Genomic DNA, 16330 nt, shown 5'->3' with positions numbered 1-16330 from the left:
AAACCAATGGAATAGCTACATGGAAACCACAGTGGGCAGAAAAAAAAATGGGCAGCAGAGAGAAAAAATACTGAAAAAACATATTCCAAATCAGGTGCACACAAAGAAGTACACCAACTGAAATAGTAATAAGCACTCCATGAAGTTTCGGAACTGCAGCCTGTGATGTCCACTTCTTGCCATGGTATTTCGGCCGACAACCATTCAGCCATCTTCAGGTGAGTGTTTAGCACTTGAGATTGCTAGTTCATGTTGTTGACTTAACATAAAAAAATTGGTGCAGACATACATGCATGAAGGTAGCCACTACATAAGCAACCTGTGTCAAGTTTTGCATCCCCTTCGAATATTGGTCCATCTGTAGTATGCAGGAGCATGCATATTGGTGACACTGCATGCACGCTCTCTGCTGAAATGCAGGCTCACAGAGTTAAATTCAGATATTGAATTAATAAAACTAGTTGTCACTGGACATGTCACTAGTCATGAAATGTTTTCTTTCTGTACATATTAAAGAAATTATTGGGCTCCCCCAGTTACTTAATTCTACCAATTCCTTAATAAATGAATCTCAGAAGGACCTCATTGCAACCGAGATTTCCATGGCAGAATAATCCACGTAATATCCTGTGGAGAAGCAATATTTGACTATGGCTGACTTGCTGGGCTGTAAAAGGCAAGTGTGGTGATCGTGTACAATGCACCTTTTGCACACCGTGCACATGTCTAACCAATGTAGGCTTTTCCACATTGGCAAGGTATTATGGAGATTCCAGCCCTCTGCAGTCCCACATTGTCCTCTGTCAAGCTGAGAAGAGCACAGGGTGGAAGATTACTTTGGCATAATGTTTCCTTATGATTCTGTTTAATTTCAGTTAAATATTGGTGGCATATGGACTTGAACAGCTGCTCCTCCTCCTCTTTATTTTGTCAGTGGTCACATTTCTTCCTCCTTAAAGATGTGCAGTTCTGATGTGGAGAATATCCATTATCTTTGAACACAGACTGTAGGTGTTCCAGCTCCTTTGCGAAGCTGTGTCCACCTGTTTAGCTGAGTGGTAACGTGCTTGCCTCTCAAGCAGCGGGCTCGGGTTCGATCCCTGGCCAAGTTGGAGATTTTCTCCACTCATCGACTCGGTGTTGTGTTGTCCTCATCATCATTTCATCCTTATCTGTGTTGAGTGAAATAAGACTTGCACTTGGTGGCCAAACCCGAATGGGACCTCCCAGCCAACAACACCATACTACCATTTTTATTGCGAAGCTGTCTCCATCAGACATAACATCTGCTCAGTGCATGAACGTTCGAAAGATGTTCATATTTTGTAATGGATGGTGGCAGTTAGATGCAAACAAATACAGGTCGGGTATGTGTGGGCTTATGGAAAACACAATGGCCAATGATACATCCACTTTCCCACTGACCAAGACATTGAGAAACAGCAGACAATTGTCTTTCCCCAATTCCATTGTAAATTTGATATTCTTGCAGATTGAATTTAGATGCTGCAGAAAGCACAAAAGACTCACTTGAAGATGGCTGAACTGTTGCCAATTGAAACATTGTGGCATCGAAACTTCGCAGGAGAGCTTCTGTTAAGTTTGGGAGGTAGGAGATGAGGTACTGGCAGAAGTAAGGCTGTGAGGACGGGGCGTGAGTCGTGCTTGGGTAGCTCAGTTGGTAGAGCACTAGCCCGCGAAAGGCAAAGGTCCCGAGTTCAAGTCTCGGTCCGGCACACAGTTTTAATCTGCCAGAAAGTTTCATATCAGCGCACACTCCGCTGCAGAGTGAAAATCTCATCCTGGAAATATTGTGGCATCATCCAGCTCCGATCTTGAAACTTCACGCAACACTCTTTATGCTGGGAAAATAACAGTAAGTAACTGGCAGAATGACTGGTGTCAGTGAAATGGGAAGACAAAATCATGAGTTGTATACAGATGACCTCAACATTCTTGTATTCTACAGTATTGATTGCAAAAGAGAACAAAGGGAACACAAGGCGGGATCTCCAAAATTCCTTGCCAGTGTAGCAAAGCTTACATAGGTCACACGACACGCACAGTTTACAACAGGTGCGTTGAATATGAGTGCCACACTTGCCTTTCGCAGCCCATTAAATCGGCCGTAGCTGGGCATTGAATTACCACAGGCCATGCTAAGGATTTTTCTACCACAAAAATCTTGGCCCCACCGAGAACTTTTTGGGATTCAATAATTAAAGAATCTATGGAACTGTATCCATCACAAAATCTTATAAATTGTGACTGCAGTTTTCAATTGGACAAGGTTTGGGCCCGGGTGATCTCTCTAATCTCTTCTGAGAGACGACAGTTTATTCATAGTGACACATCTGGCAACATCTGACACCTGGATTTTTGAGACGCAAGTGCGCAATCCGACAGAGGGCAGACATGTAATTTCACCTTTAAGCATGCGCCTGCGTGCCACAGATAGAACAGTATTTGCAGAGGGTGCAGATTTTGATAGAGGACGCTCCTGTGACAGCTGCCAATGCACATGTGCTTTTGCACCAATTTTTGCTATAAATCTGACACCAGGAACTTGCAGTCTCCAGTGGCGGACACTCACCAGAAGATGGCTGGATGCTTGCCAGCTGAAATATTGTGGCAAGAAGTGAACATGATCTGGCTGCAATCCCGAAACCTCATCAAATACTACTGCGGCTGTATGGTTATTTACTTAAAAAGCATAACCAGTTTGTTGGTTAAATTGTAAAGTGAAGGTCTGAATATAAATAAACTGTGAAATAATACCAGGAAGTGACAACCTTGGATAGAGAGAACATTAGATCATTGCCAAAGGTGGCTGGATGCAAGTAATATAAAACGTGGCAATGATCAATACTTAAACTTACAATACGATACTGGAGTACAACTGATACTAAACTTTCCCCTGATTCCTAGAATTTCACTCCATTCTAAAAATCATGTCAGAAACCACAATACACTAATACAAAAGAGGATCCCAATAGCCAGAACCAAAAAGGAATATAAATAAACCATTAAAGTATGGTGCAGTGGGGGAAAGCAAGAAAACAAGAGACAATCATACCATGTACTAGTAGAGCAGATGAGTGGAGTACAGGGCAGCACCATGGCTGACCCCACACTAACAGGGAACCAAGTGATGGGCCACTACGCAGAAGGCACATGAAGTGAAGACCTAAGGCGCACTGAGTACGAGAAAAATCTAGGAGCTGAGTGCACATGAGATTACAAAGTCAAATACTTGCAACAGAAAATATAAACCAGATAATACTGAAAGACATAAATCACATAATGTGGCTAACTATTAAAATGTTGAAACACTTTGAAAACTCTTAAAAGAGAGAAACTCATGAAGTATCAAACCATAAAAAACCCAAAGAAGTTTGGCAGGGGGGACTCAAGGCAGCACAAGAGGAGGCAATACACAAAAAGGTGAACAGGAACCAGGAACAGGCAGGGTTACCCACTGAGCTAATCAGAATTAACTAAGATCAATTTATGTTTTGATTCAACTTGGGTGCTGAGAGAGTGACTAGGAGATTACTTTAAGGTTCGGTAAATCCCTAGTTATTCTAGAACTTTAAGAACACGGCCCTTATGTTCGCTATGGAACACTGAAAGGTTGGATGAATAACTGGTAACAGAGTGAACTGTCTCAGAAAAATGGGAACCCAAAGCTGAGTTAGAGCCCAAGCCACATGAATGTTTTTTGTACCCACCTGACTGATATACTTGTACGAGCAGTCATTACACGTAATTCTCTAAGCCCTCTGCCTGTTAGTCCAGGGAATAAAATAGCCTGAAACAATCTTACGAGGTGAAAGCTGTTTGCCAACACAAAATGAAATCCTACAAAACCATCTTACAGGTTCATTTACCTAATGGAACCAATGTAATTATGCCCTCTTGCTGGTCTGAGGGTGGAGTCAAAGAACCTGTCTGGTGTTGAGTTTCACACTGCGTTTTTCAGATTATATGTTAAATTTCAGTATGGAGACTGCATTTACCTCACATTTCTCTGTGTAGGAATTAATAATTGCCCATTCATTCTTTTAGCAACCACTTTTAAGCAAGAAAAATAGAAAGGATGATATAATTACTACTTACTTTTACAGGACATGATCAGGGAAAATAGAACCTAATAAAACAATTCATGATGGACAAACAATAAAAAATCTACAAAATAACTGCAACTTCTAATGGGGGTACAGTTGTGGAATAAAGAGGAATATTCCATAAGGGCTGTCAGCTTGCACCAGTAACACAGAAAACATGTGACAAATGCTGTAAACAACAGGGTAAACATAATGCAATATTAATGGCAGATTTATCAAACAATGTAAGCTATAGACAAGTAGGTCCCCACAACCATGTATTCTCAGTTTCCCACTTGTTGGCTTCGCCAACCAAACACCCTGTAACCTTCCAACCTATCCTACACTTTGGGCAAAGCTACGTATCAGTTTGCGACCAAAACCATGTTTCTGTGCTTTTACATTTGTGGGGTTCACCAACTAACAAAAAAATTGAATCTACACCTCAAAAGGTAATGCCACAGCAGCCATTAACATTGCAGCAGTAGTGAAAGCCGACGACTCATTACTGCATATTCCTCTCGACCCCAGCTGTGTAGTTTGTGCCAGGTGGTACACCTTCCAGAAAAATTACATGAAGCAGAGTAGTATTTGGTGACAATGAATATTGGTTAAGAGTGGATACTGCATATAGTATACTTGAGAATGCTTTAGTCTAACCACATGCAATAGGCATCACTACAAATTTGTCATTACCAACGGAGGTCAGCCAGAAACCTAAGAAACTGCTTTAGATATTATTTCAGTATCATCAGTACAACTTGAATGCGTGTTATACTTTGACTAACAGTTCAAAATTTAAGTAAACTGATAACATACTTAAAGAGAAGCACAAAATATGCTAAAATACAGTCTTTAGATGAATCCAAAACTGACTTCTACATGACCGTAATATACTCTCACTGTATAACGAAATATATATAATTTTATGGCCCATATTTTATACAAATCACAAATTTAAGCCATACACACTTGTTCAACCCAGTTGATAAGGTAGCTTAGACTGAACTATTTTGACAAACTAAATGATTACAAACCTTTGAAACACAATATTACAGGAGATTGTTAAAGACAAGATGAACTAACTGAGCAAGGAATGAATATGCCCTACAACAAGTCAATGAGTATGAATTACTCATAAAAAGCATAATGAAATGAACAGAATTGGTAAACACATATGACATGTATTGTTGCTGAAAACTGTACAAATAATCACTGGAGCCAGTCTAGACAGAAATACTTAAATTAAATTGATGATTATGTAGGATGCACGAGTTACACTGAACTGAAGAGGATAGCTGACAGGACAAGAACGGTCTGCATCAAACGAACTTTAGGGTTGATGACCAAAACAACAACAAAAGTCAGCTGCGGTTAGCAAGGCCAGTATCTATGAACCTGTACAAAAAGTGGATCAACTGAAGCATTCAACAGTGCTTTGCCAACTCAATCCTACTGTCACATTCCAACATAATCTAGACTCCTAGCTACAGTACTGATTAATGCAACACCAAATCCACAATTTCATATTCACATTCACTGGTTTATTGTCAGAGTTCTGTTCTCTTACTGAATGCACACATTTGATATCAGATGCCACATCACTATTACATTACAGGATGGAGCAGACACGCAGTAATGGTAGGTTCAGTTGACCCCTTGAACTAATTTAAATAATATTCAAGCTAACTAGCAAACTGATGTATCATCTGGACTTCAAGGTTTAGATTCCTGTGCCTATTCCATCACTCTGATACATAGGATATTAAAATTCATTGAAAATAGGTAAGTAGTCATTCCTGTAACACATTAAATAAGTGATGAACTAAACTAAGAGTTCAACATTCTAGATCCAAGACGAAGTTACATTCATTCACAGTCTCCATTATTGTTTCAATTCTATGGCACTGTTGATTCTTTCTCTTAGCACCAACGGCTAACACTTTCTAGAACGTACATGTGTTACCCACTACACATTACAGATATGCTGCCTTGGAATCTGATAACTGTTTTTGCTACAATTACTATCTTACCTGTATCAACAATACAGCCTTTCAATGCAGAATACTACCTAAATTAAATTGAAAGCAGGCTAGCAGTAAGTTACCAAGTAGTGTGTGCCCAAATTATGCTGCAATATAGGAGCGCACTCCATATGTGACCACAAATGACACCACTGGGATTTATGGATTATATTTGTAGTGGTAATAGCATCTCTACCCTGAGCAAGTATTACTGCAGATTGCACTTTGTCAAATCTTTCTATAATATAAACAAAGTGGGTAGTCTCCATTATAACACATTGCAAATTCAGTCGCTGTACCTGTTATATATGCATTTTCTATCTGCATTACAAGCAACTTATTTGTGTAACTGATCAGTCAATAAACTTTTCCTGTTATAAGTACATATACTGGACCAGCATATTTCATTTTGACTTGAAACAGCCAACCATTACTGACCGTACAACAACATAAACTTCACACCAAGGCTTTGAAACATGGTTCTCTATCTCTCTTTCTGCAAGACATATAGTATTTTGGTTTACATTTACACCCAACTTTTTATTACATTAATAGACGCCTTCTCCTGACATTCAATCTCATTTCAGGTAAACATCACTATTCCACATTTTTTACCACTTAAGAAATTGTCAATTATCAGGTGTGGTAACTTGGAAGAGGTGGAGCTACTACAGATTAAAGTATTGAAATATGGGAAATACGGAAGCGTCCGATCCCGCCCGTCTGCTTTGACCCATGACGTCACAAAGCTTCAGTAGCTGATTAGTGTTTTTTGTCTTTTTTTAAAAAAATCTCACGGGATAGAACAAACAGATCAGAAAGATAAATATAATAAACTAAAACAGAAATTGGAGGAAACAGATAATTAAAATGACGTCACACACAACACCCTTACGTCACGGGTCAAAGCCGACGCGTGGGATCGGACGCTTCTGTCGACCCGAAATATGTATTACTCAACAAACAGAAAGTTTCTTAATATTTCCAAAGTTTTCCCTTTATGGTTGAGATAAGATAACCTGTCATTCCAATGAATATACAAAAGTAGCCCTTTATGATACAACAAAAATTACAAAGCTCGAAACAACACTAAGAAAGTATCCCACTAATGGAGCGTTTTGAATAAGTTGCTTTTTGTCTAATAAGGGGAAAAAATCAAACACTAATTTCCTGAAACCTCACTGATGGTCCCCAGTCATACACTGAATCTCCATAAGTAAATTTAAACATTTTTAAGAAAAGTTTTGTTACGGACTAGTCACAATTCTCAGTATTGTGCCTAATTATATACAACAAGCAGTCTTAATTCAACAGAACATGTCATACATTGTGGACGTAACATGCAGTCAGAAATTTAAATACGCACCTTCCTCATCAACCCATTTCATAGTAAAGACTTGGTCTGGGGGAAAACGACAGATGTCTCTCATCTCTTGACATAACTGCTCAACTGTGATTTGTGGATCAATGTAAGTTATCATGATTTCCCTGCAAGAAAAACAGTGATTTATATCCATTATAATTTACAGTCACACAGTTTACTTGAAACTATTTTACTATATCACATCACAATTTTAACACACTAATTATTAGACAGAAAATGTGACAACTACATGAAAGACAATATAGAAAACTAAACTGTCAAAATACATAACTTCATCAAGATTTACAAATTCAGAGAAGTAACAGTATGAAATACCCGCTGCCATAACACAATGTTTTTGTTCATATACAGCAGTTACAAGCACCTAATGGGAATAAACAGTGTGGAAAGATGTGACCACCAGAAGTAAACAAAAATATGTAAAGTTTCTCAACAAAATCTATCAGAAGGGGGACACAATAAGGCTTTTGCTTTTGTCAGTGCCCTCTCCCAGGTAAGTAAGGACCCATGATTGAATAGATGATGAATATTATAAACCAACAGTGTATTTCTTATCCAATATTAATCAAAAACATTCAAGACCTTTCAATACACAAATAGCTCTGCTATAAATAGACAAACTATAAAACCAAGTGAGCAAACACTTTTCTGAATTTCTGGAAATAACTCTCACATAGCTTCAATTTATTCCTTTGATTGGCCATAACTAGTCTATAAGTTGAAGCACCCACATGGGGCATAGGTGTGTGTACACATGTGAGAGTGGACATTTCAGACGAATTCATCAAAGCGCAACTCCCAAAGCCAGCAAGTTTCGTTTCTTTTGTGTGTGCCTTTCGACAGCTCAACACTACTTCTTTTTGGGGAGTGGTCTCCTTTAACACAAAAGTATTTTCCCTCTCATTGAGGCTAGATAGAAACTGCCATCGTACTATCCAGTATGCACAGGTGTCAAACACATATATAACATCCTTCTCCTCACCAATTTTGTTATGGCATCCCAAGTTCCACTTCTTAGGTATGTAAAAGTACACAGCAATGAATTTCAGCAAGATCAGTGACCTTGTTTCCAAGAAACTTCACCACAACTGGATGTGTAATATCCTGGTACCCTTATCTTCACCAAACATGATAGCTACTGAATTTAAAGTAGTCATGGAAAACAATGGGTATCTAAAGGGTGTTAACACATTTCACAGCCAACTGGTAACCAACCCAGACAAGCTTTTTTTCAGTTCATGGCAGGGTCATAAAGCAACCAGTGATAAATGTTTTTAAAAGATAAACAGTCTCTATGGAGAAACAAGCTTTATTGTTTTATAGTTTGCCAATAATGTGTTTTGCCTTGTTTAGGGCAGTTTCAGATTGGCTGGCACAACAGGTGTTAAACAAAATAGGCGGCCATCCATGAGAATGCCTTAGCAGGCAAACACTGTTTTCAATATTTTAAGAGTAGCTACTGCGTGGTGCCATGAGACAGAATAATGTTGAGTACACAAGAAGTCACATTTAAAATACATGAAAGATCACAGTAGGTAGTTGTCCTTGTTGAATATTAAGTCCTTGCACAGTGCCCTTATAGAGTATATAGCACAGTTCAAAAGACACCAAAAACGGGATCAGGCCTACAGAAGTGCATCACAAAATACAAACATGTAAGAAAAGCCAGCGTACACATTCTGGCCACACAAATAATACTCACACAATGCAAATGATTAAGGGCCATCTATTTTAAACACAGCGACATCAAAGTACTCATAAAAACAATCTGTCTTGCCCATAGAGATGGGCTCTTCAAACATTATACTCAAATTTCTGAGAAGACTGGAAAGAATACAACCACAAATGAATGTCTGAAAGTAAAATGAACTATTGGGACACAGACTTCCTCTTCTATACAAACAAAATCACTTACTCACATTGAAACAGATACAGAAAGAAGTGTGTATTCATCAATTAACTTTCCTCCCACACAAAGTGCCTGAGTTTTTCCTTACATCCCTGAATCATTCAGATTTGAAAATACACGCAAAACATGGTTCATCTATCATAGTTTGAAATCAGGAATCTTATTTAACTTCGTAAGAATATAAAAACGATGGTAGTTATGAAACCAGAGTGATTAAACCGGTAAGAAGTTAAATTAAAATTCTCTGCGGACAGCAAGATTTTTGATTAACGTTTCTGATCTAGTTCACCGAGAATTTGGAAACGACAACTGTCCGAATTGAATGTACAGTCATCCATATACCTCAGGCATTTCGACCCTTTGCGAGTCAGTTGGGATCTATTTTAAAGAATAACTAATATGAAATATCGTCGGGGTGCCTTGAAACAACGAAGCACACTCACCCATTATAAGCGGTCTTCACCCTTATCTCCGGAACTTCGTTATCAGGCGAAAGCTGGGTAGGCATTTTTATGTTTCCACCTTCTTGAATGCTTCGTTAACCAACTGACTTGAGAAACAGAAAGCTTATCTGTCTCCGTTAAGTCTAATGAACGGGGATTTGTCCTGAAAAAGCACACATCATATGACCACATCAAGGTCAGTACTTTTGACAGCACACTACGAATGGACAAACAAACTAAAAATTAATCACGAAATTGTTTTATGTCATTACAAACACACTGGAATAACATAGCTAGAGAACTAACAGAAAACTCAAGTGACCGAACAGTTGGCAGAGAATTTAATTTAGCACAAATTATCATTCATCTTTCCCACTACAACATTCAGCGAAGAGACACAAACCTAATGCTTCACTAATGTATCTACAATAACTGTGTTCAGCCACTTTCACTACCACTTCACACAAAAATAACAAGCACCACAAGTACACAACACAACGCTTTCCCCCAGTGTCTCGAATGACAACAACTCATGACACATCTCTGGTTATTTAAACTGACGCATGGCGGCACTCTCGCAGCAGACTGTATATCGAAATTTGAAAAGCGTGGTCCGCAAAGTGGTCCGAACGATAAATATAGTAGTAAGTATGCAAACAAATTCACAAAAACAATAAGACGCAAATAAAAATTCGATCGCCCTGTTACAAGTGCCCTGGATGTGAAAAATAAATCAGAAGTAAAATGAACATAATAGTGACTCCTTCTTTTCAAATACAGTACTAAAAAGTAAATAAGTATAGTTCTGACACATAGCTTACTTTTCTAATCTAAAGTACTCTAAACTCTGAATCTAACATCAAACGCAACAATTAAATACAAACAGGCTTGTATTAGACGTTCCAATTTCTGTCTATTTTATTTTCATCTTTCTCAGATAGACTTCTTCTCAGTTTCGCATGGATTAATCGACGTATCATCAATTACATGTTAAACTCCTCAACTGAAATAAAAGCTGTAATCATAAACAATCTGAAGAAACACCGAAATCAGCAGGATGACAGAAAGCGAATGGGATATTGCTATGGTAGGGATTCAGTAATCAAGAATTCTCCATGGATCATTTTACATTGGAGTGTAGTACAGGATGTAGTAACGTACACTTAATAATAAAATAAACTAAAACTAGTAAACTATTGTATACATATCAAGCACAGCAATAAAAAGTACACTACAATAAAACTCCTCAGAGGTAGTGTCAATCAGCTATACTGTAATACAGAATGGAATAAACCCTGTGCATAATAACTGGATAGAGTACACTGGACATAATCATACAAGGTAGAACCACAACACATAATAATACAAAAACTGTAGGAAAATTTGTTAAGTGCTAATATCCCTCTCAAGAATGCCAAAGAATTCTTTAATTTGGTAAAACAGATGATCTGATAGCAAGTTGTACCATATAATTTTAAAAATTTGTAGGTCCATAGACCTAACATAGATTGGTAATTTCTTGATAATTTTGAGTCGGTTCGCTTCGTGAGAATTTCCAGTTCTAGCTAACATGTGCCTTGATAGGGCTAAACTGGCCTTAGCTCTGGTGTAATATTCATGAATTGATCCCTTAGTAACAAATTCTGAAATATTATTTTTAATATGCAGCAGAGACACACAGACATATGAAATTATAATAATATACTTGGAAAAAAGATGATGACAGTGCTTCATACCACCTGTTTTACACATTATCTATAGGTCTTTGCTTGCATAGGTCTTTTTTTTTTTAATTTTAAAATATTCTTGATGAGAGGGGAAAGTCCCCTCACAGTCAGACCATATGACATATGCAACTGAAATAGCCCATAGGAGGTCACCCTAAAGCAATCCAAGCTCACCACATCCCAAGTTTGAAAATGAGCTATGCTGCTCAAGACATTTTCTCGCATACATGTTTGGTATGTTCCTCCCACCAGAGTTCAGAGTCATTGCTAAGTCCTACAAGTTTTACTAACTTATTTTCTCCTTCATTTTACCTCCCCATTAGAACTTGCTGCCAACAGTCTTGCACAGTGGTAACACCAGTTCCCACCATATCATCGAAGTAAAGTGCTGCTGGGCTGGGTTAGCATTCAGATGGGCAACCATCTGGTCTGCTGAGCACTGTTGGCAAGAGGGGTGCACTCAGCCATTGTGAGGCGAACTGAGAAGCTACTTGATTTCGAAGTAGCGGTCCTGATCTCGTAAACTGTCATATGGCTGGGATAATGGTGACTGACCACATGCCCCTCCATATCTACATCCAGTGATGCATGTGTGTTGAGGATGACACCGCGGCCAGTCAGTACAGCTGGGCCTTCATGGCATGTTCAGGTGGAATTTAGTTTTTTATGAGGACTTGTTGGGATCTATTTGGATTACACTGGAGTTTATCAGCTAAAAACCAGTCCAATGCTGTGTCACGATTTTACTTCGTTATCCAGTTCAGACCTGAAATTCTCTGGTGTGTGAAAAGTAATGTTATATCATCAGCATAACATATGACCCAGCGAGTTATGTTACTAGGCAGCTCATTGATTGTTGTAATGAAGAAGAAGGGTCTGAGAATAGATCCTTGAGGAACAGCTGCACTTTTATGAAGTACAGCTGTACTTCCATGAAGGATGAATTTACATTTCTAACTGGGACAAATTGTTTTGTGTTGCTTAAATATGAACTCATCACAGGAAATGTGCTCCCACACACACGCAAAACTCCAGTTTCCTTAGTAGAATTTCAGCAGGAATGCAATCAAATGCTTTGCTTGGATCACATTACACCGTGATACAATCTATGTCTACATTTACATGATTACTCTGCAATTCATAATTAAGTGCATGGCAGATGGTTCATCAAACTTCCTTCAAGTCATTTCTCTACTGTTCCACTCTCGAACACCATGCAGGGAAAAAAACACTTAAATCTTTCTGTGCAAACTCTGATTTCTCTTATTTTAGTATGATGATCAACAAAACATTTCCACATTCTGAGGTGACTGAAATTTTATGTGAAAATTCTGCCGCAAGGAAAAGTGTCTTTGTTTCACTAATTGCCACCCCAATCTGCAAATCACATTCACAGCACTCTCTCCCTTATTTCGCAATAATACAAAACGACCTGCCCTTCTTTAAACTTTTTAGATGTCCTCTATAAATCCTCTCTGATATGGATCCCACACTGCACAGCAATATTCTAGAAGAGGATGGAATTGCCTACTACAAGCAGTATATTTAGTAAACCTGTTACATTTTCTAAGTGTTCATCCAATAAATCACAGTACTTTGTTTACTTTCCCCACAACATGATTTATGTGATCATTCCAACTTACGTTTTTTGTAATTGTAATCCCTAAGTCTTTAGTTGAGTTTATAGCATTTACATTTGTTTGATTCAGCATGCAACTGAAATTTAGTGGATTCTTTACAGTACTCACGTAGATGAGTTCACACTTTTCATGGTTTAGAGTCGACTGCCACTTTTTTCGCTGTACAGATATCTTGTCTAAATCATTTTGCAATTCGTTCTGATCATCTGATGAATTACATGACGTTAAATGACGCATCAACAGCAAACAATGTAAGATTACTGCTCAAATTGTCTCCTGAATCGCTTAAGTCGATTAGGAACAACAGAAGGGCTATAAGACTTCTGTTTTACTCGATGACTTTCCACCAATTATTACGAATTGTGATCTTTCTGACAGGAAATCACGAATGCAGTCGCACAACGGAGATGATACTCCATAGGCAAGCAATTTGATTAAAAGTTGCTTGTGCCAAAAGCTTTTCGAAAATCTAAAACTATGGAACCAATTGACATTCTCTGTCGAGGGCACTCAGTACTTCATGATAACAAAGAGCTAGTTGTGCTTCCCATGATCGGTATATTCTGAATCTGTGTTGCTTGTTTGTCAATAAATCGTTTTCTTTGAGGTAACTCCTAATGATCGAACATCTTGTATGTCCCTAAATCTTATTACAAATCGACGTCAGCGATATGAGTCTGTAATTCAGCGGATTATTCCCATTTCCTTTCTTGCGTGTTGGTGTGACTTCCGCAGCTTTCCAGTCTTCAGGGATGGATCTTTCGACTCGCGAGCAGTTGTACATGATTGCTAAGTGTGGAGCTATTGCATCAGCACAGTCTGAAAGGAAGCTGACTGGTATACGATCTGGACTGGAAGTTTTGCCATTGATAAGTGATTTGAGCTTTCTCACTATACCAAGGATATCTACTTCTAAGTTGCTCATGTTAGCAGTTGTTCTAGATTAGAATTCTGGAATCTTTAATTCGTCCTTTTTATCTTCAAGAGGTGTTATGTTGGATTCACAATTTTCAAAATGGCTACTGCTGTGTTTCTCGCCTGTGAACCCTAGAACTGATTGCTATTGTGGCAGACTGTTTCTGTCGAAGTAGCTGCTTATTTGTATATGTAGCAGTGCCTGAAATACCTTTCAAACTAATAGCTGAATTGAGACTGCTCTACAGCTGTGGAGCAGTTGTATGTACCCTTTTTTTAAAAACTGGAATAACTTTTGGTAATTTGAGCGAATCTGGAATAACTCCAAATTCTACGGATTCATCTATATCGGCATCTATACTACTATACAGGGTGAAGAAAAAGCGCTGCACTGGGCAGTTGGCATGCGATTCATCATCCAAACTCAAGACAAAAGTGTAGTTATCAAAACCTAGTCCCACCAACAGGTTTAATAGAAATGCGATTTAAAAAATGAGGCTCTGGCAATGCTATCACTGCATGCAGTGTGGGCAAGAACAGGTAACATTAACTGTGTCAGAGCTGTCCCGTTAGTTCATTGAGATGAGACAATGTCATGGGCAATGGATATGCCGGCTCACTAATGGTTGAGCTGAGTTCACATCAAACATTCCTTTTTTCCAGTTAAAACATGAATTTGTATCCAATTTACATCTCCACAATGCGCTATCTTGTGTATTTCTTTCTGTTACTGTTGCCTTTCTTTAAACAGTAAGACATAACACGAACTTTCTACAGATGTAAACGAACACTTTGTTTTGTCCATGACACAAGTAAAGCCAATAGAAAATAATAGTTGACACAGAAACATAGTCCGTACCTAATGAGGTACAAAAAGCACAATAGGTAAGCTATACTAAGTTGCACACCATGCTATGCACAATACAGGGTGTATGAAAAAGAATCATTCGATTTAAAAAAAAATCCTAACTGTTACATTATTCGAGATATGTGTGTGAACAACATACTGTTGGAAAAAGTAAACTCTCCAGTTTTACATGGTTCACGCTAGGTAACAGCAGTGTGTGCCCACTTCAGTTCTAGTAAAAATGGCGTGGACAATAGAAAGCGTTTTGTGTTCTACATTCTGTGCAGTGCAGATCAGCAGTAACTGTTCAGCGTGACTTTCGTACTAAGTATGGTGTAGATCCTCAAACAGCACAGAGCATTAGACGATGCCATGAACAATTCCTAGAAACAGGTTGTTTGTGTAAAGGCAAATCGCCGGGCAATCCCCAAGTGTCTCACACAGACGTCGAACGCCTCCACCATAGTTTCACAAGGAGCTCACAGCAATCTGTATGCCGTACAGCTTGACAGCTCAACATGCCCTCAATATGCATCTGGCTTGTGTTGCGTCGACGCTTACACATAAAACCATACAAAATACAGCTACTGGAAGCTCTTCATGAAGGTGACAAACAACAACGTGTGGAGTTTTGTAATTTTGTTCTTGGCAAGATGGAGGATGGCAGTTATCTTCCACACTGAGTGTTCATTATCGTGGTAACATTCCATTTAAATGGAAAGATGAACCATCATAATGTGAGAATATGGGGTATGAACAACACATGAAGCTGTACAATATGAGAGGGACTGTCGAAAACTCAATATGTTTTGGGAGCTTCACGGGAAAAGGTGTATGATCCATTTTTCTTTGCCGAGAAGAATGCTACAGGAAGCACATATCTCGATATGCTTGAGAACTTCCTTTTCCCACGGTTGGAGACTGATGCGAACGATATAATTTATTAACAAGATGGGACACCGCCACACTCGCATCTGGAAGTGCAGGAATTTTTAAATCAAAGGATTACTGAACCATGGATCCGTCGCACTGGACCAAATGATTCAGCCTGAATACCGCATTGACCTACGCCATGTATCTCAAGGGGGCAATATTGAGCACTTATGAAAAGGTATGAAAAAACCTTTTTGAGTTTCCCATTCAACAAAAAATTAAATTCATTCTATGTGTTCATTAGTTTCAGAAATATAGACATGCCAAATCAGATGATTCTTTTTGATATGCCCTGCATAACATATTTGCCATTACTGATGGAATGACACTTGTATGTAGTGAACTGATCAGCACATTGATTTGCCAGTCTCTGAGCAGAACCTTCTAATAATCTCTTAACAA

General features: G+C 38.6%; 1 protein-coding gene across 2 annotated transcripts in view; it reads right to left on the bottom strand.

Annotated features, from left to right (window-relative positions):
• Positions 1–10408, bottom strand: part of LOC124775093 (atypical protein kinase C) — a 759938-nt gene extending 749530 nt beyond the window's left edge. For both annotated transcript variants that reach the window (XM_047249906.1, XM_047249905.1), the window contains exons 1-3: positions 10270–10408; positions 9867–10029; positions 7497–7618 (exon numbers count right to left, since the gene is read on the bottom strand). In XM_047249906.1, coding sequence (XP_047105862.1) covers positions 7497–7618; positions 9867–9931 — 187 coding nt within the window. In that variant the 5' untranslated portion in view covers positions 9932–10029; positions 10270–10408. The remainder of the gene's footprint in view (positions 1–7496; positions 7619–9866; positions 10030–10269) is intronic.
• Positions 10409–16330: the final 5922 nt, after the last annotated feature.

Source organism: Schistocerca piceifrons, chromosome 2 (assembly GCF_021461385.2).
Source record: "Schistocerca piceifrons isolate TAMUIC-IGC-003096 chromosome 2, iqSchPice1.1, whole genome shotgun sequence".
In the NCBI taxonomy this organism is placed as follows: Eukaryota; Metazoa; Arthropoda; class Insecta; order Orthoptera; family Acrididae; genus Schistocerca; species Schistocerca piceifrons.
This window is presented reverse-complemented; position numbering and strand designations above follow the sequence as displayed.